The sequence below is a fragment of the Malaclemys terrapin genome, chromosome 8 (genome assembly GCF_027887155.1).
Source record: "Malaclemys terrapin pileata isolate rMalTer1 chromosome 8, rMalTer1.hap1, whole genome shotgun sequence".
Classification (NCBI taxonomy): domain Eukaryota; kingdom Metazoa; phylum Chordata; order Testudines; family Emydidae; genus Malaclemys; species Malaclemys terrapin.
Window position 1 is genome coordinate 96,388,148 of NC_071512.1, and position 27,983 is coordinate 96,416,130.

The 27,983-nt window shown below is 41.1% G+C and overlaps 1 protein-coding gene across 13 annotated transcripts in view; it reads left to right on the forward strand.

The window, feature by feature from the left end:
- Nucleotides 1-27,983, forward strand: part of DAB1 (DAB adaptor protein 1) — a 701,405-nt gene that overhangs the window by 590,438 nt on the left and 82,984 nt on the right. For all 13 annotated transcript variants that reach the window (XM_054038504.1, XM_054038506.1, XM_054038507.1 and 10 more), the window contains 2 exons: nt 17,705-17,844; nt 19,881-19,979. In XM_054038504.1, coding sequence (XP_053894479.1) covers nt 17,705-17,844; nt 19,881-19,979 — 239 coding nt within the window. The remainder of the gene's footprint in view (nt 1-17,704; nt 17,845-19,880; nt 19,980-27,983) is intronic.

The following is a 27,983-nucleotide window of genomic DNA, read 5'->3' on the forward strand; positions in this document are numbered from 1 at the left end:
CATGAAAGTAGCTGGCTTTGGGAAAGGATTGGCATTTAATTTTAAAATAATTATATTTAAGTAGTAGTTCTGACCTTACCCTTGTTAGCCACTGTTGTGAATGTTCTTTTAAACCAATGCAGTAGGCAGTTAAATAATTACTATAGACATAATCAACAGTCAGATAACATTGAATGCCTACAGACAGTAGTATAAAGGTCTAAGGAAGGCTATTAACGATGAAACAAAACATACCATTTAAATCCTAGCATGAGAACTAACCAGACAAAAAGGATACAGATTTCAATTTGATTACCCCAGCAAAAGAAAATTTAGAAAATTAATATTAGGGGAGTGGTAATTGAAAATATTTAAAAATAATAATGCCTCTTTGATTAAAAAGGTCGTTGGCAAGAAAGAAAAAGGCTGTATGCATACCTGGTTACTAGAGCAAATGTAGGGATAATGCACATTTCTCTGTTCATCTCTTGTTGATGTCAGAGAATTGAACTTTCAAGGGTAGTATATGGCCCCTTATGTTCTATGGATCCCAGAAACATGGCTTCGTATGGAAGAGCTTGAGGCTAAATATATTATGGAGACTCATCCATTAATGATTTTTCAGACCTAGAGCCTTTTTGCCTTAGTGGCTGGGGCACCTGAAGATATCTCAACTTACAGGAGTGAATTTGGTCTATTTTAGGACCTGGGAAGGGCCTTTGAATCACCTTTATGCTTTCTGTATTCTGGAACCATGCAGGGTACTGCCAGGTCCCACGGACAATAGTAACTTAAGTCCTGCTTCCCCTGCCCCCCACATGGGCCCTTGGAAGCAGAGAATACCATAGTACAGTACACTCCAGCCATGTCCTTGATCCTGTCTTTATAGTGGGGGCTTATCAGGGCCTGTTTAGAGCCCTTATGTAAATTCCACACCAGCTCAGGGGTCATCCTCAGGAAGGCTTCTGACCATTTCAAAGTCTTTCTATGCTATTAGAATGGTGTAAGAATCTGACCCATAATTTTTAGTAGCAGGAGTCTCTATAGTGCTGTACATTTCTCTGTTGCAGCTGTTGGCAAGAAATTAGAAGATTAAATGTAGGCCGTATTTTCCCTGGAGAGAAATATCCAAAGCTATTTATTCTACAAGCCCTAAAGTTTGTAGGGCATTTTTCTGGGGTGCTGTTGATCACAAATACAATCCTTTAAGTGGGCATCAAGAACTCCAGAAAGCAAGTTAACGCCACACGCAACCTGAATACTGCAGAATGGTACAAAGAATGAATAAACTTGTGAACCTGTAGAAGCTTACTGCTTATGAAGTAATTTAGAGCACCTTGAGTCTTGGTTCCTATATTTATCTGATCTATTAATCTGATAGATTAGACAGGATAGTAGGCCTTTCCCATCTCCCAGCTAATGCAGGACTGTTCCTTGCAGTATATTTTCTGTCCAGACTAGTAGTCCTGCTTATTGCACAGGAAATTATTCTAACTGGTTAAGCCTCTATGTCATTTCCCCCCACTTCTCCTCTTATATTCTTCTCACTTTTGGAAATAATAATAATAATTAATAAATAATAAATATTAAAGCAGATAAGAGTAAAAGAAAACAGTTCTGCTATTACAGAGCACATGGTTATGGGAAGAAAATGATTAATCTTTCTGGGTCAGTAACCATAACCTGGTCATTTGCAACCGTAATTAGATTTAATTTTTTTTACATGATTATGACTTATTTTGAAGTATGTTGAATTAGGAAACTCATGCATAAATACTTTGACATAATCAGAATTATATGGCTAGAAACTGACCTACTTTGCACGAAAGATGCCTGAGAATCCCCTAGCTAATAGCATACTAACCTAGCATAGCAATATCCTGTTTTATAGCACACTAATCCGCATGCAAACATTGAATTATTAGGCTGTTTTCTCACAAAAGATTAGACGTGCTCAATTTTGTTTGAAAATGAGTAGGTATGTATGAACTAGTGAAAATACACGGGGATGTGATGAATCTATGCTGTTGGCTTCGGTAGGGTTTCCAGAAAGGAAATCATAGCATTTTGAACACTGTAATATTGTCTCTTGAAAAAGTATTGATGGCAGTAATAGCATGGAAAGCACAGTGGCACAAGTGACAAAGTAGCAAAATAACTGGACTATGCTATGAAGCATCCAATTTTTGTTTTCTTGAAAAGCTCAGCAATTTTTCACAAAATACAATATAAAAAAAACTGTCTCTTAATATTGATATCCTGCAGTAATACAAATAGGTTCTATTTTTTTCCCTTGAGGTTATACTGTAACCGTGCTTGCTCTTGTTGATTTCAGCAGTCTGGTTTTATCTGCATTCCTTTGAAGTAATGTAATGACAAGCATTTTATATGATGCAGACAACAGTAAGGGACATCTCTGACCTCAGATTAGAAAACTCTTGGCTGCCTAAGAGTTCATATGTAAAGCTTTTGGAATTAACCTGTTTTATTTTTAAGGAATATTGTATATTTGATATTTTCATAAGACAGTCTCAAAAGTTGTGTATATATAGTAATGGAAAATAACATCTCTTCTTCCTAATCTTAAATATCTGGATCTTGGGCCAGACCTTTAGCTCCACTTCACCTGCCTTCCCTTACTCTTACAGCACAAAACATCCTTAACTAGGATTCCTCTTATTCCATGCTCTCCTGGCCCCTGAAACAGGGGGTCATAACAGGGGGGGGTCCATATACCCTCCTTGTTTCTGGCTGGACTGTAGGTTGGTGATGTAAGTTAGATCAGCTCCCACAGGCAGGTCGGCTCCCAGCACTGAGCCCAGCTTGGCTCGAGTTTAGAAGCTGCCCCTTATCTTTCACCTCCCTCTTGACAGCTTTGCACTGTTTACTACTGTACTGTTCATTATTGTTAGCACTATGTTCTGTGTTTTAACCTGTCGTTGTGTTAAGACTTCAGTGGGGCCATGCTGACTTGAAACAGCAGAGGATCTGACCATAAGTTTTTTGCACTAGCAAAATGCATTTGTGCACACACGTTCTGTAACTAAAACACTTACAAATCCCGTTTGTGAGCACAAATACAAGCTTTGGCACACACAGGACCTTAGATGTGGAAATTTGTGCACATAATTTTAGAGTAGGCCCAAGTGAGGATGTACTTATTCATTGTAGACAGCTTTCACATTTTGGTTTTTATTGGTGCGTCTTTCTTTAAAAATATCAATAAATAAAGAAGGAAACAGAATTCATAGTACCCATTAGAAGCAGAATCTATCACAGACAGAGTGCCCCACCATTTACCAACTCAAAAATGTAAGACCTGCTGGCACACAGCAAAATGTAAACAGTTTCTAAATAGATTTTATAATGTCAGTATGTTGTCCCACAAGTACACAGAAGAGTACCCTCCCACACGATTGCTGTGTCCCCCAATCCCTAGAGTGCCTTCACTAATTGCTGCATTCTCACATGCAGAGAAGAAAAGGAACACTTTATTCCTGCATTGATCAGCTTTAAATTGCTCATCTTCCTTTATAAAAAAAATAAAAATAAAAAAACATTGCTTCTAGAGGGAAAGATACACTGGAAGAACTTTGCTCTTGTTCATGCCTGCCTTCCAGTAGGCCATACCCACTTTTTATCACTGGGTTGTGAGCATCACTCCATGTTCAAGATGGCAGTGTTGCGGTGTATAATTTGTGCAACCAAATCCTGCTCTTGGTTATACCCCTGCAGGTCAAATGACTTATCTCAGGTTGCATGATACAAGTGAAGGCAGAATTTGTCTTGCTCTGTCTCATATATGGTGAGTGTATGGTGGGATGATATGGCTCTTGGTCTCCTAAAAGGTGTTTTATCCTCAATCCCAGGAAAATAAAAAGCTTGTTGGTGGGTACAACTTGGTGGTATGAAGAGGCTCTCTCCTCTTCCTCCCATCTCCACTGTGCTGTTATTGATGGGGATTGTTCCGAGGTAGTAAGGTTAGCTTTTCCATGGGAAGTCATGTACTGGAAGTGGTTTGAAAGTGTTGGTTTCTAGTTGTGCAGGCAATATTCTGTAAAGACCTCACAACAGTACCAAAACCAATTGTGACTACTTGGTTGGATTATCATAATTATGTTTTTCAGAGCTTGTACATTATTTGGAGCTGGTTCAGAGTGCAGTAGCCCATAGGCTTACTGGTTTGGTCAACCATAATCAGATTATGCCTTCCCAGCATTATTTATCTTGGATGCCTCTGAAATACTGGACTGATTTTGAGTTGGCAGTGCTAGTTCTTAAAGTCTTTAACTGTGTATATTCTAGTAACGTTAGAGAACTTGGCTTTGGTCCTAATCCGAGCAGGTATCTTCACTTATACAGCAACCTTCTGTTAGGATTCTACTTTCACACCTTAGCATGGTTGGCAATTGAATGAATTTGCTGTATATTGCTAAACTCATTCCTCCAATATCCGAGTCACTCTAAGAAAAAACAAACAAAACAGTACCTCAACCTTTCTTTCCCCCAGTGGTTTCCTTTTAGTAATTTCACTTCCTTTCTTTCCCTTTTCCTGGACTGGACATTTGTGTTTATTTTTGCATTTTATTATTTTTATAACAACGTATTTTTTGAATGGTAAATGTTTTTAAACATGTGTATTGCACCCCCAGCACTTTGATTGGGCAGAGGGTGAGTGGATGTAGCTCTAAAAAATAAAACTATTATTGTGATGTTATGATTCTCTGTGGTGCCATATATAAGAGGTGCACAAGCCCCATTTTCTGGCCTCTGGAATTCTTTTTGATGTAGGGGTGTTTTTCTTCTTATTAATGTTTTGCCCAAGGGCGAGTGGCGGTAGTAGTCTTTTCATTTCTGCCTCCTGCCGCTGCTTTGACAATAGCAACAGCAGCAGGAGGCAAAAATGAAAGGAACAAATTGAAAGAAGCACTTTGCCACTGTTGTAATTTTGAAATTGACAGCATTTTTTTTGCCCAAAGTCTCAAGGAAAAGCTGCTTTCCTCTTTGCCTCCTATTGCTTTTCCAGCAGGGAGAGACATTCTGTGATGCTGGAGAGGCAGTGGGAGGCCAACATGAAAATAATTTTCTTCCTGAAACACTGGATTGCAAAACATGAACAATTTCCAAAGGAAAGCAGTGCTACAGGTTTTGTTTTTTTTATTGCCCGTAGGGGCAGAAATGGAAAGAAACCTGCTGCCACAGCTCCCCAAATGGGCACCCTCCAGAAGGCCACTGGAGTGCTCCTCTCAGTGGCATTGTGGTAAATATTAGTAGGAGATGAGGTGGAGTGAGCGCAGAAGCAGGCAAAGGACCTTCATGCTGCATTTGACAGTGATTTAAACTGAGTTACAGAAGCTCCCTTCCCCAGTCCAGCCATTCCCTGAAAGAAACAAAACCCCAGTGATTTTTCATTGTTTATTAGGATTAGCTAATCCAGTCAGAGAATAGAAACAACACTACACAATTTACTTGGTCCAAAACAAATCACAAATACTCACAGTTCACAATCAGGCCATAAGATAGAAAGCTTCTTGTCACACAGGATGCTTCAAACAAATTTGTAGCTCTTGCAACTCGTTTAGGGATGATTCACACACAGAAAAAAAGGGCTAAATTCACCAAACAAAAAATCACTTGCAGTTTTTTTTAACCAGTTTTGTTTTACAATCCCATTTGCCATGATTGTGCAAATCACTGATGCTGCTAGCTATTGGCCAAAGAGGGTAAAAATATAGATCCTGCCAGTGGGCAGTGTCTTCATTAGAGTGACCAGATGTCCCAATTTTATAGGGACAGTCCCGATTTTTTGGGTCTTTTTCTTATATAGGCTCCTATTACCCCCCACCCCCGTCCCGATTTTTCATGTTTGCTGTCTGGTCACCCTAGTCTTCATGTTACAGCTGTTTGGGCTATTTCTTGTTTTCTTGGCCATTTAATTTACGCTTTTTAGCTATTTTCAAAGGAAATATATATTTTCTCTTTGAACATGTATGAGAGATTTGTTGACTCTAAACAGAACCCCTTCTTAATTGACTCTTCGTGCTGCTTTGGGGAATTAGCACATCCCTTAAGGGAACACGAGAATGTGGCTTTGGGGTTGGGGTTGGTCCTGCTTTGAGCAGGGGGTTGGACTAGATGACCTCCCGAGGCCTTTGTTTTTACATGTCATATCAGAAATGCACAACTGGCGTTCAGGTCCTGGCACGTAGGTGAGAAAGGAACTGACTTACCCCTCTCTTTTTAATACTACTGTATTTATTTTTCATTTGTTATCTATTTTTATTTTTAAAGTATTTTCACTTATCTTTAAATGGTAAGAGAAGACATAAATTATTCTTTTGTTGAACTCCATTATGATTTTGAAGAGCAAAGTCTGCAGAAATCCCCTGTATTGTACATAAGGCATCATTTTTTATTAATAAGCTCTGACAGTGAAAGATTACATCAATTTTAAAATGAATTTTTGACCAGTTTAGCTTCCTGTAACTCCCGAGAGCATATTAAATAAACGTAATGAGCCAAACTTACTTCTTATTTAAACCCTCGGGAACTCTTCTGACTTCAGTAGAAGTCCCTGCAGAATATGGGGTGCTAAATTGTTTTCTGTATCAGAGAAGACTGCCTATGCCATGCACACCCTGACAAAACAGCTTTCCAAGATTTATGAAGACTCACATGGTACAGAACCGGAAAGGAAGTTTAATTACACCTGGCTTCTGGTCATTTCTCCATTTTAGGATGTGACCATATGCTCTGCCCTTAAAAGTCTATCTCAGAAAATAAAATGAATCAGTAAGCCTTTTAACTAAAATTAAAGTGAATGATTTGTCGTCTATCGTTGCATCCATTACCCGAGGAATGTAAGTGTTTAGTCATTGTCACTTCTGATGTGCTTACCCTAACCTTGCTATCACTGAGATTTATCTAAAAGTTTAATCAAATGTAATTTTATACTAAGGCCTTCTCAGTAAATAATTGAGTTGCCCTCTCATCTTAATCACAAATACTTCTTTGTACTGGTAAGAAATAGTTTAATCAGTTACTAGTCTATGAAGCTTTCCTGCCTTGAAGACATAAGACAGGATGAAATGTACCTCTCATTTTGTACTAGCACATGAACAGAGTACAAAATGTTAATTTCTAAAAAAAAAAGATTTGACTTGTACAATTTGACTTCACCTTGAAAGTCACATCTTCTATTTGGGGAAGCTCTAGTAAGGTGGCAGACTGCAAACAAATGTGGAAACGACTGCTTGCTTATATATTTATTATATCCTTTGTTCCAGAAATTGGGATGTCCATATACATTTGAATACAATAATTCCATTCAAGTACTAATAATCCAAAATGCCATAAAGCTAGAGTAGAGTTTACAGTGAAGGACAATAATAAACAAGTGGAAAGTACTACTGAGAGGATTGTCTAAATAACTTTATAGATATCCTTGTATTTCTGCTTAAATTTACAGGTAATATTTTAAATCTAATCCTAATGGAAGTTCACTGAGAGTGCAAAATTCCTTTTTATCTCTTTAAATATTTCTCACATTGTGCACAATTCTGTTTCCACTGAAGTCAGGGGAGTTTTTTTTCCCACTGGAATCAGGATGGAAGCTGTTGCGTGTCTCCTGTGGTTCTCTTTGTTAAAAAGTGTTGGAACCCTACACGGAGTTGCAAGTTCATTCCTGTTGACAAGCTGGGGCAGGTGTGGCTCTTAGAGTTCACCATAACTGTAAAGCAGGTGTGAGCAGCCCTCCAGCAGAGTGGGATTGGGCCTGGGGAAGACTCTGAGGGAAGAAGCTGCCAAGGTTGAGGCTTCATGTAGCATTACCTTCGGAATATTTGTTAGTTAATGAAGCAGATCGCAGTAGGGGTGACTTTTTAACTCTACTGCAAGCAGGTAGCTTTTGCTTGGAGCTGAATGGTGACTGTTAGAAGATCCATGTTGGGAGTGGAAGGGAAACATTTTGCACCGGTAGGGTTCTAGTAACACTCACATTCCCTGGTAGGGAGTGTAGTATAAGAGCATAGAGAGATGGTAGATGTTGGGTTTAATCCTGTCATGCCTTTAAAACTTATCAACCTTTTGGGGGACTTGGATTACATTTCACTATATGAATAGTTATTTCAGTTGCTTGAAAACTATCTTTCAAAACGTAGTTTAAATTCAAGTTTTTCATTTCATTTTCATTTCAAAGTATGTCTTCATTTAGAGGATAACAGTGATTCATGTTATTATGATATGCAGATCTTGGATATGCAAGGCTAGGCCCACCCAAAACTAAAGGCCCGCCCCTTCAGCTAATGGGGAAGAGCCAGTAAGCCAAGACCACAAGTGAATATGTGGGGCAACAAATGAAAAGCAGGAATGGTAGTGAAGTCAAAGGTTGAAAATCAGGGAACCAGAGGGAGACACCAAGCATAGAAATCTGGACAGTGCCCACTGCTCCTCCAGGCATCTAAGGAGTCAGTGGACACTGCCCAGAGGAACTCTGCCTGGAGATGTGATCGGACAAGGGAACGGAAATAGGCCCCACAATCGCAGAGCCCACACACCCCATCCAGCTTCCTCCTCCTGATATGATGGGTGGCCATCTTGGCCAGCACCAGGAGGAGGTTGACAAAGAGGTCCCGCGACTGTGTGGGCCCACAAATGGGGTGTGTGTTTATCAGGAGGTGCAGGGAAAAGTGCAGCAGGAACCTCAGTAAAAGGTTCTGGAGGAGCTGGAAGAGGGGCTGCAACCAGACATACCCTACATAAATGTGCGCCAGGATCTCCCTCTCACAGCAGAAGGGACACGTGCAGGGGGAGTTTGTGAACCGTTCCAGGTACATGCCCATGCTCATGGCTTCATGGAGGAGCTGCCAAGTAATATGCCAGGTGGGCCATGGAACCGGAGTGGAGTACAGGCTGGCCCACTGGGGTTCCTTGCCCTCCTTCTTGGTGTCAGGGTGGGATGTGAGGCTGAGGAAGTGGATAGCATGAAACAAGAGCATGTACAGATGTTTTCTGGACATAGTGCAGAGGTGAACTGGCTGCACATTGTGGCGTATTGGGGGCAGCCAGGGAGGCTTGCAGGACAGGGGCCTGATAACAACTTCTGGAGGACCATGGGTGAGAGGTTGGTGGGGAGCAACCTCCTGCAGGAGATGCTAGAAAAAAGCAAGAGAAGCAAATGGCAAGGCTTCCCTCGTCTTCTGAAGCACATGGCAGGGGACGTGCAGGGTGGACAGCCCTGTGCTCTGCCCATGAGGTCCACCCAGTACTAAGCTTATTTGTCTGGTGTGTAAAATAAAAGATATATTATACTCTCCTGAGATGCTGTGGACTGTAGAAATTAAATGCTAACCAAACTCATAATAATGAACAGCAAATTCTGTGGGAAGCCTTTTGAATACATTTTAGAGAAGAATTACCCTGATGATATAGGAAATTAAACTATATGCACATATGGTGCAAGACATTTCTGCTTTATTGTCTAGCTTTGTGCAGGAGATACTGAGAAAATTTATCTGCTGTCTTTCAAATATTAATATAATTACATATTTCCACTTTGCTGCAGTAATAAAACTAAAATAAACCCAATATGTTCAGAGAAAAAACAGTTTTCTGTATCTCCATGTCTTTGAATAATATTGCTATTTAGAAATACCACTATGGGATCTAGCAATCCTGTTCCCAATGAATTTAGTGAGGATGCAGAATCTAGATATTTAGAAATTCCTCTTCCAGAAATGCACAAGTTCACTAGAGGGGGAAACGAGGAAATTTGATAACAGCTTCAGCACATTTCCTGTTTGTTGTTGTTTTTCTGTTTTTGTTTTGTGTGGGTTTTTAAAAATTGTTTAAGCTCCCTGTACCAGACTGTCTTTCGCATACCAAAAAGAAACTGGAAAGTAATTTGGACTGTGGTTACTGAGATATTACAGTCTCAACAAACATTTTGTGCTGCTTGCTTCTTCTGGATCCAATTCCCATGAAATCAATGGGAAAACTTGCCTGACTGCAGGACAGATTCCTGTTAGAGTAAGCGTTTTATTTGAGCTGCTAGTGTAATATTGTGTGTATATAAAACAAAAAGAAAATAAAACATATAGAGCATATAGCTACACATGAATATTGAAGTTTATGCTCAGTTGAACTTTAAAATGCATGATTATGTTAAAAAATGGTGGGCCAAGTCTTCAGCGGGTTTCAATTGAAGTAAACGTCCTTTAATATAGTTACACCAGTCTACACCAGCTGAAGATCTGTGATTTGTATATGTGTGTGTACCTCTATAGATAGGGGCATACATACACACACTGAATGGGAAACCTCTTTTACTTGGCATTTAACTCTCTTACCCATGGTGTCCAGTATGCACTGCCTTAGATGTCATTCTGAACTGCAGTGTTTGTATTCTTCACTGCCTCGGTGCTATAGAAATCCTAATTGTCTCCATGAAAATGTAGACTGTTTACAGTTGTGTGCCATTGGTTTAGATCCCTGTGAAATCTAAAAATAAAGAAGTTATTTCAATTTATAATTTGAAAGTATGGTGGATACAACTTTGACAGTTTATTAGTATAAAAGACAGTGGTGTGTCATTCTTCAGAGAATTGACTCCTGGAGGCATGTTATTGACTTTGCTGATAACATCACTATATATTTTATACACTTAAAAATCAAGAAATCTACATTATGCTCTAAGGGGGGCGGGTACATATTTAAATAAAGACTATAGCCATTTCCAGCGTTATCAGTTTAGATTACTGGATGCTGTTAAAACTGCTTAGTGCAGTATATTAGCATAAAGAAAAGGCAACAATAAAACTTCTTTCTTCTATGATGGTTTGTTATTTTTATTCCTTCTTATGAAATATACTCATTTGCAAAGTCTCCAGGTGAATGTACGGAATTTAACACAAAGTTACCACGTCAATACAACATTAACATGGAGCTCTGTTAGACTAGGAGTCAAGGTCAGGTGGGACTTCAAATTCATGCCCACAACTGAGTGTGAGTTCTACTGATACATACAGTCAACTGATGGGAAGTGGCTGGAGGATAAACCTTGGATGACCATTTTGTCAATCTCTAATTTGCAAAATTTGGTGTATTAGCTGGAGTCTGATAGTCAAAAAATGTGTACATTCATTGAAGTATCTTTATACTACCTGCTGTAATCATATTTCTGGAGTAAGTCTTCAAATCAAGGTGTGTGTTCAACTGCAGTTATTATGCTGTTCTAATCGTAACCCTGTTCGGTCCTATCCGTGCTGGCAGAATCCTAAAGCAAGTTAAAGTAACTACTTCTTGGGTAGGAATCTTGGAAGTATCTCAACTGCCTGTTGTCATGTTAATATGTTTAAAATCGGATTGGCTACAATAACTTATTTTTCACTTGATCTTTATAACAGTCTATAGAAAGCATGTGTAGCTGTAACCTGATGGAACTGAGAGTCAGGACCTTGGGTTTTGTGTTTGGCTCTGCCACTGTTTGTTTTGTGATTTTTTTTTTAGCAAGTTCTTAACCTCTGTTCCACCCATTCCCCAGTAGTAAAATGAGGGGTGTTGCTGTATTTACCTTACAGCGGTGGGGCGAATCTTAATTTAATTACTGTAAAATACAGTGCCTTGAATAAAATGCACTAGACATGTGCAAACTATCTATTTACTTTTATTGTTGATTTATGGACCTAGATAAAATAGTCTTAAATCCTGTCCGGGATAACAAAGATGTCTCTACTTTGGATGCAGACTCAGAAACACAGTTATGTTGAAAGGCTCTGGGGATTTATCAGTTGAGTGAAAAGGGTAAAGAGGTTTAGGTGTAATGTTCTAACTCAACAGCAAAGGTCACACCATTCAAGGTCACAGGGGAACAGTGGTGGATCCAACTGGAACATGTAGTTTGGCTTAAAGGAGGACTGCAGCGTATATGGGGATTGACTTGATCATTACCAGTGCATTTATGTATTAAAGGGCCACTGTGAATTTAAAATGCATAGGCTGCAGACAAAACATTTTTGCCTATCTTAACACTGAAACCTTTAGAAATAGAAAGTGAATGAATTTTTAAAATCAGATTTGTGTGGCACTTAATGTTGTTTCCATTTTGTATTTTTCTGAGCCTGGGTTATAAAAATCGATCCAACTTTAGTTTACATTTTTGGATTCTTGGTTCTACTGTGTTGGAATACAGATGTTTGCTTACAAACAGCTGTTTAGAGTGGGATTTTAGAACAAAAGCTTGAAAAATGTCTTTTGGACTTAGGTTTCAGAGTAACAGCCGTGTTAGTCTGTATCCGCAAAAAGAAGAACAGGAGTACTTGTGGCACCTTAGAGACTAACAAATTTATTAGAGCATAAGCTTTCGTGGGCTACAGCCCACTTCTTCGGATGCATATAGAATGGAACATATATTGAGGAGATATATATACACACATACAGAGAGCATAAACAGGTGGGAGTTGTCTTACCAACTCTGAGAGGCCAATTAATTAAGAGAAAAAAAACTTTTGAAGTGATAATCAAGCTAGCCCAGTACAGACAGTTTGATAATAAGTGTGAGAATACTTACAAGGGGACTTAGGGTTTGTAAAAGTTTGTTCTTGTGTCATTTAAATTCTCAAGCCATTTAACAGCCTATAACACAAAATAATTGGGAAGGCTTCAATCCGGCAGTGAGCTCTGGACGGACCCCTATATCTGCAGGATTGAAGCCTAAATTAGCAACCTACCTCCATGATGTTCAGGCGTCTGTAGTATCAGTTGTAGCAGGAGAATTGCAGAATCTTGTACTCGGATCTCAGCAGATGTGCGATATAGAAAGAAATGTTCTCATGTTAAAGCTGTATTCAATTTGAACGGTATAGTCTGGCAACATTCTGAGATCCGAAACAGGCTTCAATTTGCTTTAAAAGCATTATTGTTTATTTGGGAACTTCCACCCTTTTAAGATAACTTGCATTTTTCTGGAAAGCATAGCTGGGAGTGAAAAACTACAGGCTGAAGCTTCTCTACGTAGTTTCTCATCGTCCACATGAGCAATAAAACTGAGAGACATGAAACAGATGGGGGAGCTTGGGCCCGAGAAGAAGCAGGAGAAAACAAATGGGAAGGGAGTGGTACTGTGGAAGATTTGGGGTGAATGAGTGCAAGAGGAGATGGGAATTGGGGGGCTGAGGAGGAGCAAAAGAAATAGATTGCGGGTGGGTGGAGAGTAAGGCTGGATCTGTTTGTTGTACAGAATAAAATACAGAGCAGTAATTCCATGTTGGAATTCTGGTAACTATACAACTATGGAGGTTTTGTTCTCCAGGTTAATGGGGTTGCTAGGCAGGGGCAGCTCCAGGCACCAGAGCACCAAGCGCGTGCCTGGGGCGGCAAGCAGCGGGGGGCGGCCTGCTGGCTGCCGGAGAACAGCAGTCAGGCTGCCTTCATCAGCATGCCTGCGGGAGGTCCGCCAGTCCCGCGGTTTCGGCGGCAATTCGGCGGCGGGTACGCCGAAGGCGCGGGACCGGCGGACCTCCCTCAGGTATGCCGCCAAAGGCTGCCTGAGTGCCATGCTTGGGGCGGCAAAATACATAGAACCGCCCCTGTTGCTAGGCGTCTGGTTTTCGACCAGAATGCCCGGTCAAAAAGGGACCCTGGCGGCTTCGGTCAGCACTGCTGAATGGGCTGTTAAAAGTCCAGCTGGCGGTACAGCAGGGCTAAGGCAGGCTCCCTGCCTGCCCTGGTTCCGCGCAGCTCCTGGAAGCAGCCGGCATGTTGGGCTTCTAGGCACAGGGGTGACTACGGGGGCTCCGCATGCTGCCCCCACCCCGACCACCAGCTCCGCAGCTCCCATTGGCCAGGAACTGCCTCCCACTGGCCATGAACAGAATTACCACCCCATACTTCAGGTATACGCTATTTATGCTGTTTCTAAAACATAGAGGGCCTTGCTTAAGGACTTTAATTAAAAAGTTCCCTTTTAATGGTGGCATATTGAATGAGAGTCTGGACTGTCTGCTGCATAAGTGCCCATCATACAAATGAGACATTCCTTTACCTTAAATCTGAAGTCCTATCTATGCTATAAAGTCAGCCGCATTGGGGAACTTGGTTACAACAGGATAATACTGTTATATCTTGAACAAGGTGTACAAGGTTACATCTTGATCAAGGTTACATCTTGCAGTGCAGCTGCCTTCACCAGGAGCTGGGAAAACAGTAAAAATAGAGACCAGTCATGTCCACACTGCAGGAAAGAAACATGTTTGTAACTGTGCTGGGAGACTACTAGGACTTCAGGTACTATATCCATCAATATGGTGGTCCTGTGTAAGAACTTGGGATAGATAGATACCATGTCATAATTAGGTCCCCCAACATGGTTGGTTTGGTTATTTAGACAAGATCTACATTTTCTAGCGTACTTCCCAAGTCTACAGGTTTTTTATTCGTGAATTTGTAGCCTTTGCTCATTTTTCATTTCCAGCACACTTTACAATTCCTACGTCATTCTTAACTTGCTGACCATCCCCCATCATATATCAGAAAAGCACTTCATTCTGTTTAATCCACTTCTTAATAAATGCAGAATGTACATAAATGAAATGGGTGTTGCCTGTAAGCATACAGAGCCATAGAACGTACGTTAATGAGACTATTAATGTTGTGAATTAGGGTACATTCAGAAAAAATGATCATAGGCTCGAATAGAAATTTGGCAAATATCTGAATTGGGTACAAGTTAATGATCATGCTGCAGATACATAAAGCATTCTAGATCACTTATGAGCATAGAGTGATGGCAATATTAATATTAATTAACAGCTGCTTTTTTGCTATAATGAAGATATAAGATTGGAAACTGTGGGTGAGAATGCTTTTTGAATTGGATTTTATTTACTGCAACATAAAATTGACTAGACATGTTGTTTACACATGTGACAGACATGCAGCAAAGCCCACTGATCTGGCTGTGCATTGTTGTGTATCCAGATGTTTTTTCAGGGCTTAGTGTAGCAAATGTTCTTTCATTGCTTTAGCTGTTGATACTGACATCTGCCTCAGCATTTCCCTAAGCCATAATTTTAACATTACTTACAGTTTCTGACTCATCATCTATCTGCCATTAGTCTTTTATAAAATATCATTTAAAAGCATGAAGATTCAATCCCTTATTTAATCCCTTTTGGGAATGCAGAGGGGAAACCTAATTGAGGGAGGGAGATAGATGGCAAGGATCGCTTGTCATTGCCCTTATTTTTTAGTAGGTTATAATTCAGCCATAAAATATTTGCCATGAGCTAATATTTGCCATGAAATTTTGCAGGTCACTTGTTCATAATGTGAACTGTAGTGCTTGTGAGTACTCTGGGTGAAGAGGAACTGGAATGAGTCCTTCATTTGTCAATGTTCTTTCTCGTTAATGTTCGCTACATATTTTCCCCGATGAAAATGTTAGAAGGATTTTAATCATGTAAATTGAGAGAATCATAGATTGAGGGGAGAAGTCTAATCAGCTTGGTATATATGTAAATGTAGTTGAGTTGATCGTTATTAATTGCTTTTAAAAAGAAGTCTCTAAATTCTACACGTTAGCAGCCAATAGCACAGAAACAGCTATTAGTTTTTCTTTGCTACTGGAAGAGCCAATGTTTAAAGTGCTGAAATGCAAGTTTTAAAATAGAAATTAGAGCTGGAAGAGACAGAGGCGACATTTTTTCAACCATGGGTGCCTAACATTAGTTACTTAGATTGTTAGTCATTTGGGGCCAGGGATCATCCTTTTATTCTGTGTTAGTACAGCATCTAGCACAATGAGGTTTTGGTCCGTGTCTGGGCCTTCTAGGTGTTACCACAATAATAATAATAATAATAATAATAATATAAATTCACAGGTGGGCACTTAAACAAGTAACCTGATTTTCAAAGGTTCTAAGCATATACTTCTGCCATTGAAGTGCTCAGTCGGCATTTCTAATTTTTATATGTCCTTTTAATCTTTCTTTCTCAGTAGAGCTGGTCAGAAAATGGGATTTTTTTTTTCCTACAGAAAATTTTGACTTCTCAAAAAAACTAAAAAATTTCATCTGAAAACTGGAAGTTTTCAGGTTCTGGGTTTTGGATTTCTCATTGAAAATCTGGACTCTTTTTCTGATCTGTTTTTACCTCGCAGATCTGTTAGATATTTCAGTTGTCGCTCGTGAGGACATACTGGACTTATCTTATCCGTTGATTTCTTTTCCAGGAGCAGGTTCAATTACTGCATGCTAAAGATTGTGCCTGAATCAAAACCTCACATCCAAACACTTCTGAACTTTGTGGAGATTTGGTTTCAGATTTGGATCTGAAGACTGTCACTTGGTCCTGTCACTATTTCACTATGGGTTTTCATTTTTCCTATCCTCTTCTCTCCCGCCCCCATATTCTTGCCTTTCTTTATCTGTGTTACATTAATGTGTTGCTTTTGGTTTGTACCTTATAGTGATGCCTCCTCATGTGGTCCACCTGATTCAATTTCTCAGAGTCTCTCCTGCTTCTGCAAAATGGAAAGCAGCATGTGAATATGTTAACCTCCTAATTCTCACAGAAGAATGGGAGCATAGCACTTCTTTTTTGCGTCAGTAGCTATTTTGTGTGTAGTTAATGCAGCTTGCTTTTAGTAATGCCTGCTTCTCTTATTGGAACCGGTCAGTGTCTAGACTCTCAACTCTTTCTTCTTGTTTGAACTTCCTTCAGGAACTCACCTTTTCATAAGTCACTAGGTTTGTTGGACTCCTGCTATTATATTTTCTAATTTGCAATTGCAATCACTCACAAACAAAAAGCTGTATTACCATTCCCAATCAAGAAATTCAAGGTTCTTGATTAAGGTCTTCAACGAGCTCTCAAAAAGACTGATTCCCAAATCAGTCTATTTTCCCCAACCACTCAAGGTAAAGAATCTACTCTTGCTTCTGTAAATAACCCACTTGGGAGCTCATCCGTTTGCTGTCTTTCTAAGAAAGTTCTCCTTCTCATGGTTTGTTATAGTGTTTTTGATTCTCAGCTTTGCTCTGTCACTTGTTTCTGTTTGCCCTCTCAACACCTAACTGTCTCACTCAAAGCAAATTCCTTTTTAATAAGAATCACCCTGTTTCCTCCTCTAGGCTCTGAGTGACTCTGTGTGAATTCCTATTGACATTTATGTTGTTACTATGTATTGAGAAACAAAAATAATAGTACCAGGAAGCAGTAGTTGCCATGACTTTTGAGCAACAAATTTGCATAGACAGATGATTTTTTTTTTGTTTCGTAAAATGGAAATGATAAAATACAAATCCTGACATTACAAATATTACTAGTACAATTGGACAAGTTGGAGCACAGAGAGGCAGTATTATATCGCTATTAGAGGTGGACTCAAGATGCAAAATTCTGATCTGGAGTGAGATTTCCAACACCCTGCACTGTTCAGAAGTGTTCAGGTGCATGGGATTTGATTCAGGCTCATCTCTTACTTCTGGAAACCGACATAGCTTGCAAATTTCATGCAGAAGATTTCATACCCTTGCAATCCCACTGTATACACATTTGAGGAATATAGGTTTTATTTCACTTGTAAATTGCTCCTAACTTTATGCAGATACTCACATGTGCACGTACTGAGGCATGAACATAAATTTAACCTTAAACTTACTTGTGAGTCTTTATTTATTTTTTCCTTTTTGGTCACGTGATTTTCAGATTTTCACTTCTGTCTTTTCAGGTCAGGATCGCAGTGAAGCCACTTTAATACAGAGGTTTAAAGGTGATGGTGTCCGATACAAAGCAAAACTGATTGGGATAGATGAGGTTTCTGCAGCGCGAGGAGACAAGTTATGCCAAGATTCCATGATGAAACTCAAGGTGCAGTGTGACTTTTAATGTTTAAGTGTTACAGAATAAAGTGGGGAGAATTTCAGATTGAACTCTTAGTCGTTCTACTTTCATGGCATGGGGTCACTTCCCCTTCACTTAGACCACTGTACACACAGGTGTCATAGAATAGAATTTGGCTAGTTCTGTACAGGGTCCTGACTCTGACATTGATAAGTTGGGGCTTCACCAGGCAGTTGCTTCACATTCTGATGTTAGGAATCCAAGATGGCTCTAGCAGTGATTCTGGTTTAATCTAGGCCTTGAATCTAACTTCCTCTTTTCCTCCCGTGTTGTTCCGCCCCCCTCCCCCCCCCGCCCCATACACCACCTAAAATATGGAGGCTTGGATTTTGAGGTGTTGGCTCATCTCTAGTTTCTATAGGCAGAAAAACACAATAAATAGTGTCCTTAATGTGCTCCCTGAGGAGCTCTACAATCTAGATAGATAACAGACAAGCTGAAGGAAAGGGGCAGGAGGTGACATAAAGCACCATGAATGAGTAGTGAAGTGCGGCAACACACATCTCAATTTTGTAAATGTTTCCTTACAAGTAAATTGAAAAGAGCTCTGAGCATTTTGTAATGGTGGGGGAGGGTCTGTTTTAAAGGAGGGCCCTTCATTTCTCAAACCAGCATCTGCCACGAGACTCTAATCTGATTCATGTGCATGTAGGCCCTTTTCCATTCATTGCTTGGTTCCATCTGCCAACAAGCTGTGTGGGAGACCTGTGGCCATTAGGACACCGGGCTCGCCTTTTTTGATCTTTCTCCCATAGCAATGCCATTTCCATGTCTCCAAGGTGCTTGATTCCTGTAAGCGTAATGGACAGACTTGCCTAAGTAACGTGAGGCGATTAGATCCATCCAGAGCAGGTGGTCTCACAAATTCATATGCTTGTCTTTTGAGCGAGAGCTCCTAGCTCTTACCATGTAACAAGAGAGAATCATTCCTCTTCATTTTAATATTCATGCCCTTCTGCTGAAGTGTTATGTTACCTTTGACATTCTGGTCAAGCTCCATCCTGGTCTAGGGGGAACTTGGGAACCAGCGACACCTGAGTTTTAGCACTGGCTCTGGCATTAAGTGGCTGTATGGCCTTGGGCAAGTCACTTAACCTTTCTGTGTCTCAGTTTCCTCATCTGTAAAATGGGGATAATAATACTGATTTCATACCAGCGTAGTCAGGATTAATTAGTTAATGTTTGCAAAGTATTTTGAAGCTGCAAAGCATTAGGCTAAGTATTTTTATTTATTCACAAATGTAATTTGTGACACTGAATCCGAGGCTGGTAGCATTGGTAACTGACAGAAGTAGGACTCTGAAGATGGAAAGAGAAGTTGCTATGTGAGTGCCAGGTTATGTTTCAGCTGTAATAATATGCAGAATGCACAAATAGCAAGTCCACCCACTCGACAGAAGAGTCCAATAGTAAGGTAAGTCCACTAGACAAAAGGAGAATAAACAGAAAAGACACCCCATTTTTTCAGTCAAGGCTATTGTTAACTTGGAAAGAAGATCTTTCTTTAAAAATGAAAGGTCAGTTGGCTCATTCTGTTCCATGAATGAGAGAGCCTTTTTCCTCTTGCCTTATTAAAAAACTAAGTAAGAAAAAATAAAATTTGCAGAGCGAAAAAAGCCTTCTAGAAATCACAGGTTATCTTCAGCTCAATAAGAACAAATTCCAAGGAGGACTGGATGGCTCAGGGAATTGATAAGAGTTTCTGTGTGGATCATGCATCAAACGGGCTGTGAGGAACATGAAGAAAATTAGTATCGGGGGGAAAGGGGCGGAAGACGATGGTGCGGGGAGGCGCAACCTGGATTGGTCTTTAAATTGTGGCTGCATATAGTAAGGAAGAGCTTGTGCTTGATTTTGAGAAGTGCTGGCCTAGAAGCCAGAGAGAAGCATCAAGTGCTCAACTCCTCTGAAGTGATGCCCCCGCTTTTTATTGTGCGTGGGCATCTACTAGAAAATAAAACAAAAAATAGTGAAATCAACCCAACCATTCTTTGTCTCAACAGGGAATTGTTGCTGCGGCTCGTTCGAAAGGAGAACATAAACAGAAAATATTTTTAACTGTCTCCTTTGGAGGAATCAAAATCTTTGATGAAAAGACAGGAGTAAGTAAAATAATCACATGATGGAACAAACTTGAATCTCTTGATGGATGTATCCGTAAAAGCTTTTCCTAGGTGGGCAGTAATATCACACTGACATAGGAACACATAAACAACAAGGAGTCCATCTTAAGGTGCCACCGGACTCCTTGTTGTTTTTGTGGGTACAGACTACCCCCTGATATATGAACACATAAAGCATCTGGCAAACTTGATAAAGCTTTATCGTATATCAAAGCAAGCCGTTAGTTTACTCAGGTGCAAGGGAATTACACTAGAGTTTGTTATAGAGCCTGATCCTGAGTACCTCATGTGCCTACATGTTCTCTGGGTAGGGCCCATAACGTATTGTGGATGGAGGTGTCAAATAACTGCTCTACAGTCAGATCGTGTTGGTTTAGTCTGAAGAGGTGAGGGTGAATATACTTGTATTTTGGCAGGGTTGGTGTATTACATACTAAAGAGCACCTGTGATAAGTTGTTTGCAATTCACATTTAACCTGCTTTAAAATTGTTAAGATATAATGGAAGAAAATACCATCAATTTGCTTGGGAGGAAAATGCAGCTGCGTGTTATAGTTCTAGCAAAAATAATGGTTCATGTTCCTCCTTATTGTTTGATACTATTTGATGTTATCAATAATTATATTCCCTATTTTCACAAAGCAGAAGTAAAGGTTCTTACAGCAAAGAAATGTGAATATAAAGAGCCCGCTTATAAAGACAATTGGCCACAAACAGAAAAGATTGACCATTGTCAGAGAATTATCTCTGTGTAGAAGTTATCAAAGCAAATAGAATTATGCTCACAAATAAGAATGTGGGTAGTTATGGAAATATTAGGTAAATAATAACAAATGATACACAAAGGGATACATTCTATGCCCTGCTCATAGCTAGAGGAGCTGAATGAGGACTGGGCAAGGATGAGGAAGGAATTCTCCTTCCCCTATAAGGCCACCAACGATACAGCTAAACTCTAGCTTGGGAACATTCTTCCCAATTTGGGTACCCCAACATGCGCTAGCTCTCCACAAGCTAGCCCACTAAAAATAACAGTGTAGCAACTTGGATTAACTGCCAGATTTACGTACCCAGGGGGGCTGGGTAGGCTTTTACTCAGGTGGCTAGTCCAAGCCACCGCCCGTGCTAGCCTTTGCTATGCTGGTATTTGTAGCATGTTGGCTCAAGCAGAGCTAGTGTGTGTCTGTCTACCTGAGCTAGGAAACGCACTGCCATCTGCAGTGTAGACATACTTAGTGTGTCTCTAGACTGGCAGCCCTGTAGCTGCAATCCATAATACGGATCACCTATGGTGGGAGGATAGAAGGATCTGTGAATTCCCTGTGCATCCTGCTCCCAAATCTACTTGTTCTATGCATACAACCATACAGTTGGTGCACACAGACCTAATAACTGCATCACCCTTTGCATTGCTCTCCAGAATCTGGTTTCATCCTTATGCAGTCAAGCCATAGTGATTCCAGTGCCATAAGGAGGCTCTAGGACTGCAGAGGCAAGGATTGGATGTGCCTAAAACATCTCTGTTTTGTTCCTAACAGCAGCTGTCAGATCCATACATTCAGAAGGGGAAAAATCATGATCACTGTCTCACACAGTGCTCCTGTTGACAACAGTGAGGGTGTCCCATTCACTGCAATGACAGGAAAGTAATCATGATTTCATCAAGCAAACAATTGCCACAAAATTCAGAACTTTTATAGCGATACATAATCATGGGGGGAGGGATAGCGTAGTGGTTTGAGCATTGGCCTGCTAAATCCAGGATTGTGAGTTCATTTAGGGAACTGGGGTAAAAAAATCTGTCTGGGGATTGGTCCTGCTTTGAGCAGAGGGTTGGACTAGATGACCTTCTGAGGTCCCTTCCAACCCTGATATTCTATGACTCTATGATTAGCAGAAGAGGTTTCTGTCATGTGTATTGGAATGGTGTGTGTGTGTGTGTAGTAATTAGAGATTTAAAAGTATAAGTTTGACTGTTCAGATTTCAAAAAGCAAAAACTAAAGGCTGGTCCACGAGCATCTGGAATAGTAAGTCACAAGAGATTTCGTCGCTTTGTGCTATTTCTGCCCTGGCATGCTCACGTATGATTTTTTTTTCCCCACTGCATTAAAAGAAATCTAAGCAAAACATGATTCCACCTAGAAAATAACGACACAACATTCTGGCAAACTGATTTTGATCCTAATTAAGAAGATCTTTACAGTAGTTGAAGCCTTGTCTTGAATTTTAAAAGGTTTTTTATTTAATTTATTAACTATTTAACTATGTAATGTGATGCCAGAAATAAAACCGAGCTGGTGATAGATGGAATTAACTTTGATCATACAAATTAAGTAGCATATAATCATTGTCATTGACCTCATTAGTACATAATATGCATAGTTTATGATATGGTCATCTGGACAGTATTCTGTATGGACACAAATGCAATACATATACTGTATTGCACACAAAAAATGATGTTACAAGGACATAAATAAGGTTGCAAAGCAGAGGTGATGCATGGGGGGGAGCACGACTCAAGCTGTTGGGGGAAGGAGACGAACCTTTAAATTGTGCTCCCCCAATATCAGCAGGTATCAGTCATCTGTGTTGCAAAGTCAAGCACTAAAAAAGTTAGGAAATGCCAGAATTAAGATTGCCTTAATTCAGCTACCTTGTGTGTAGGTATTATGACAGTCTTTTGTTACGTGATCACATGTTTTTTTCAGAGGATCCCTCCCTCACTTAGTGCACAAGAGGAACAGTGCTCCATAATGAGCAGCTATTCAATATGTTCTTTTCTCCTCGTTGTTCAGCTAATGTACTCAATGCTTTTTTTGCCTCTGTCTTCACAAACAAGGTCAGCTCCCATACTGCTGCACTGGGCAGCACAATATGGGGAGAAGGTGACCAGCCCTCTGTGGAGAAAGAAGTGGTTCGGGACTATTTAGAAAACCTGGACATACACAAGTCCCTGGGGCCGGATGCGCTGCATCCGAGGGTGCTAAAGGAGTTGGCGGATGAGATTGCAGAGCCATTAGCCATTATTTTTGAAAACTCATGGCGATCGGGGGCGGTCCCAGATGACTGGAAAAAGGCTAATGTAGTGCCCATCTTTAAAAAAGGGAAGAAGGAGGATCCGGGGAACTACAGGTCAGTCAGCCTCACCTCAGTCCCTGGAAAAATCATGGAGCAGGTCCTCAAGGAATCAATTATGAAACACTTAGAGGAGAGGAAAGTGATCAGGAACAGTCAGCATGGATTCACGAAGGGGAAGTCGTGCCTGACTAACCTAATTGCCTTCTATGATGAGATAACTGGCTCTGTGGATGAGGGGAAAGCAGTGGATGTGTTATTCCTTGACTTTAGCAAAGCTTTTGATACGGTCTCCCACAGTATTCTTGCCGCCAAGTTAAAGAAGTATGGGCTGGATGAATGGACTGTAAGGTGGATAGAAAGCTGGCTAGATCGTCGGGCTCAACGGGTAGTGATTAATGGCTCCATGTCTAGTTGGCAGCCGGTTTCAAGTGGAGTGCCCCAAGGGTCGGTCCTGGGGCTGATTTTGTTTAATATCTTTATCAATGATCTGGAGAATGGTGTGGACTGCACTCTCAGCAAGTTTGCAGATGACACTAAACTAGGAGGCGAGGTAGGTACACTAGAGGGTAGGGATCGGATACAGAGGGACCTAGACAAATTAGAGGATTGGGCCAAAAAAAACCTGATGAGGTTCAACAAGGATAAGTGCAGAGTCCTGCACTTAGGACGGAAGAATCCCATGCACTGCTACAGACTAGGGACCGAATGGCTAGGTAGCAGTTCTGCAGAAAAGGACCTAGGGGTCACAGTGGACGAGAAGTTGGATATGAGTCAACAGTGTGCTCTTGTTGCCAAGAAGGCTAACGGCATTTTGGGCTGTATAAGTAGGGACATTGCCAGCAGATTGAGGAACGTGATCGTTCCCCTTTATTCAACATTGGTGAGGCCTCATCTGGAATACTGTGTCCAGTTTTGGGCCCCACACTACAAGAAGGATGTGGAAAAATTGGAAAGAGTCCAGCGGAGGGCAACAAAAATTATTAAGGGTCTGGAGCACATGACTTATGAGGAGAGGCTGAGGGAACTGAGATTGTTTAGTCTCCAGAAGAGAAGAATTAGGGGGGATTTGATAGCAGCCTTCAACTACCTGAAGGGGGGTTCCAAAGAGGATGGAGCTCGGCTGTTCTCAGTGGTGGCAGATGACAGAACAAGGAGCAATGGTCTCAAGTTGCAGTGGGGGAGGTCCAGGTTGGATATTAGGAAACACTATTTCACTAGGAGGGTGGTGAAGCACTGGAATGTGTTACCTAGGGAGGTGGTGGAGTCTTCTTCCTTGGAGGTTTTTAAGGCCCAGCTTGACAAAGCCCTGGCTGGGATGATTTAGTTGGGAATTGGTCCTGCTTTGAGCAGGGGGTTGGACTAGATGACCTCTTGAGGTCCCTTCCAACCCTGATATTCTATGATTCTATGTGGCCCCATGCCTTATTTACCACACACTGTTGAAACTTAACTGTGGGGGCTCATCAATATATTATCTGAGTGCTTCACAAATATTAATGCACTTATTTTCACAACATGCCTGTGAGGTGAGGTGATATTATTGTGACCAAAAAAGCACCCCTGTATTCACACCACACACACTGTAATAACTCACTTATCAATAATATCATGGTGAAATACATGTAGCAACATTATATGAAAAGTTATGAATTCCCCCTATATGATGATACTAGCACATGTTCAATGCCAAACAGCCCTGCCTAGGCAAAAGTAGCTAAAAAGGTCTGTCCTAAACAGAGGAAAGTTTCTTTATCTCAGTTTCTATATAAGTAGTAAACAGAGTCATCAAGACAGCAGGGGAAGGAGATGGCAGGAAACAGAACAATTTGCATTTTAGTAAACGCAAGTGGGGGAAGAAAGATCAGGGAGCCTCCTTCACCACCTGACTCCATGTTGCCTTCCTCATGGTTTGGATTAACATTGTTTTGAGGGGTAATCTTCAGAAGAATCCACTTCAAAAGTTCATTGGACTATAAAGGAAAGAGGCAGAAAACCCCAAGTTCTCTGTCTTTCACCTAAGACGACAAAGGCACCAGCACTTTTGGGCCTGTGGGAGAGATCCTGACTGAGAAGAGGGTCAGTCACCATCTTGCTGGAAGACTGTGGATGAGAATGGCCAACTTAAACAAAGCCTTCAACCAAAACTTTCTAGATTGTTAAACTTTTAGATGCTTTTTCACTTTTATTTGCTTGTAACCATTACTAACTTTATTTCTTGGACTTGAATTCGCTTAAAATCCTATCTTTTTGTTAATAAACTTGTTTTATTTTTAATCTAAACCCATCCAGTGCTATGTTTAAACTGAGTTGTTTGTTAACTCCATTTGAAGTAACAAACTGTTGAACATTGACTCCTTAAAAGAGCAACAAACCTCAAGATCTGAACGGTCCAAGAGAGGGCTGGAGTGTGTTGGGGTCATCCTGAAAGTAGTAACCAAGGCTGGTGGAAGCCAGAGTGGGGCTATAGACAGGCTGCTGGGGTCAGAGATGCTGACCCAGGGCTATCTTGCAGACAGACACTCAGGGTGTGACTGGCATACTGGTAGACTGTTTGTGAGCAGCCAAGGTTGGGAGTTACAACTGCAAAGCATTACAAGGCACCCAGGTTAGAGGACAGGCAGTGACACAACTCCTCATGAGTCTGGATTGCATCCCAGAATGTGACAATTATTATCCCATTTTAAAGATGGGAAACTGAGACACAATATGATTAAGATCAACAGTATCTACTAATTTTGGGTGCCCAATTAGAGACACCTAGGACCTGATTTTTCAGCATACTTAGCATTATATAGTATTTGATATGTTCAAAGCATAGCTCCCATTGACTTCAGTCAGAACAGTGAGTGCTCGGTACTTCTGTAAATCAGACTCCAGAGGCAGGTACCCAGAAAATGAACACACAGTTAGTAGCATCTTGATTTAAGTCACTTGCCCAGCATCACACAGAAACTTTGCCATAAGCAGGGCTAGAATCCAGTTCTTCAGAGCAACATTCATGTGCCTCAGCTCTGAGATCACCCTTTCACTTCCTGCAATCTCCTGCATCATTCACTACACACTATAAGTTCTGCAACAAATGAAGCAGGGGTCCTACTTCACTACACGGGATTCATCACCAGAGCAGGTCCATTCTGTGCACTGAATAAGCTGGGATCTTCTGGAAAAAATAGTGTTTGATCACGTAATTAAAGACTACATTGTAAGGTATATGCACAAGGGGGTTGAATTTAATTCTGGCATTTCCTAAATTATGAGTGCTTGATTATGCAACATTAATGTTTTTTTAATACACGTTGTGTGTGTGTGTTTGATTTCCTAGTTTTTAAAGAGCAAACTGAAAAAAACAAAAATTCCATCATATGGCATCATCTTGACACTCACATGGGTCATCAGCAGGAGCGGAACCTTTAGAATCCGCCACACAGACGTCCGCAAGTTGAGTTAGTGGAGTAGATTACCATCCTTTATATGGGCCAGCACTAAAGGGGATATAGGATACTTTTGCCAGGGGGTTTCACAGGTATTCGCTTACAGTGGAGGAATGCTGAGACTCAGGAACCTTGGGTGCCATTCCGGGCTTTGGAAGTGTGGGCTGCTCTAGTGGACACAGACTCTTCTATCCATTCCCCCGTCTGCTCCATTCCTTTCAACTTGTCCTTGTCCCAGTCTTGTTTCTTTCCCACCCTTTGCTCCTCGTTCTGAGTCCCATTCTCCTCACTTCGTCCCAACCTTCAGGCTTCTTATTCCAGTCCCATTGTCCTTGCACAAGTCCTGGTCTCACCTCTTTGCACACCACCCCAGTCTTCCCCTCATTGCCAGTCCTAGTCTCCTTGCCTAGTTACTCCTAGTCCCTCCCACTCCTGGCTCCTCATCTGATCTCTGTCTCCTGCAGTCTGGCCTCTGGTTGCTCCATCCACATTCGCTGTCCCCACTGGCTGCCGGTGCCAATCTCCTGCCCTGAGCTCCTTGTCCAGTCTCAGTGTCCTCCCCACACCTTAGCTCCTTGTCCCAGTCTCTCTTTTCCTGGCCAGTCCCAGTTCTCCCCTTTGCCCTGAGACCTTGTTAGACCTATCTCCCCTCCCTGCTTCCCCCCCTCCCCTCGTACTGGTTCTCAGTCCCAGTCTCTTCACTCAAGCAAGTTGCAAACTCTCCCACCAGCTCCCAGTCCTTCAACCCAGCTCTGTTTCCTGCTCTCTGCCTGCCAGCCTCCAGTCCCAGTTTCCATTTCACAGCAGGATCAGTGGCGCTAGAACCAGGGTGGCCAGGGGGCCACAGCTCTCCCACTTTTTGAAAGTAGATGGGCCTGGCCCATCCACATTTCACCAGGGTGGACCCCTCCTCTTTTCCCCCAGACCCCACCCCCTGGCTGCGCCCAGCCAAGGAGCCGGGCAGTTGTGGGAGACATGGACCCTCCACCTGCCCGCGGTACATGTTAAAAAATTATGGATTTTTCCCATGGCTTTTTCTCAGAAACAGCTGGACAAATTTGGCTGTGGTTTTCCCCAGATAATCAGACTGAGGCAGACACTCAGCATGGAAAATTATAACCCAAACGGTTAACCTTTGGCCAGGTTATAAGCAACTGAAAACAGGGTCTTTTAATGATAAGTGTTGGCCAACCTTAACAATAGGTCATGCTTCCAACCCCACCTATAATAACTAGGGCTGTCAAGCGATTAAAACAATTAATCGTGTGATTAATCACACTGTTCAACAATAATAGAACACAATATAATTTAAATATTTTTGGATGTTTTCTACATTTTCAAATATATTGATTTCAGTTATATCACACAATACAAAGTGTACAGTCCTCACTTTATATTGATTTGTTATTACAAATATTTTCATTATAAAAAACACAAGCAATAATATTTTTCAATTCACCTAATACAAGT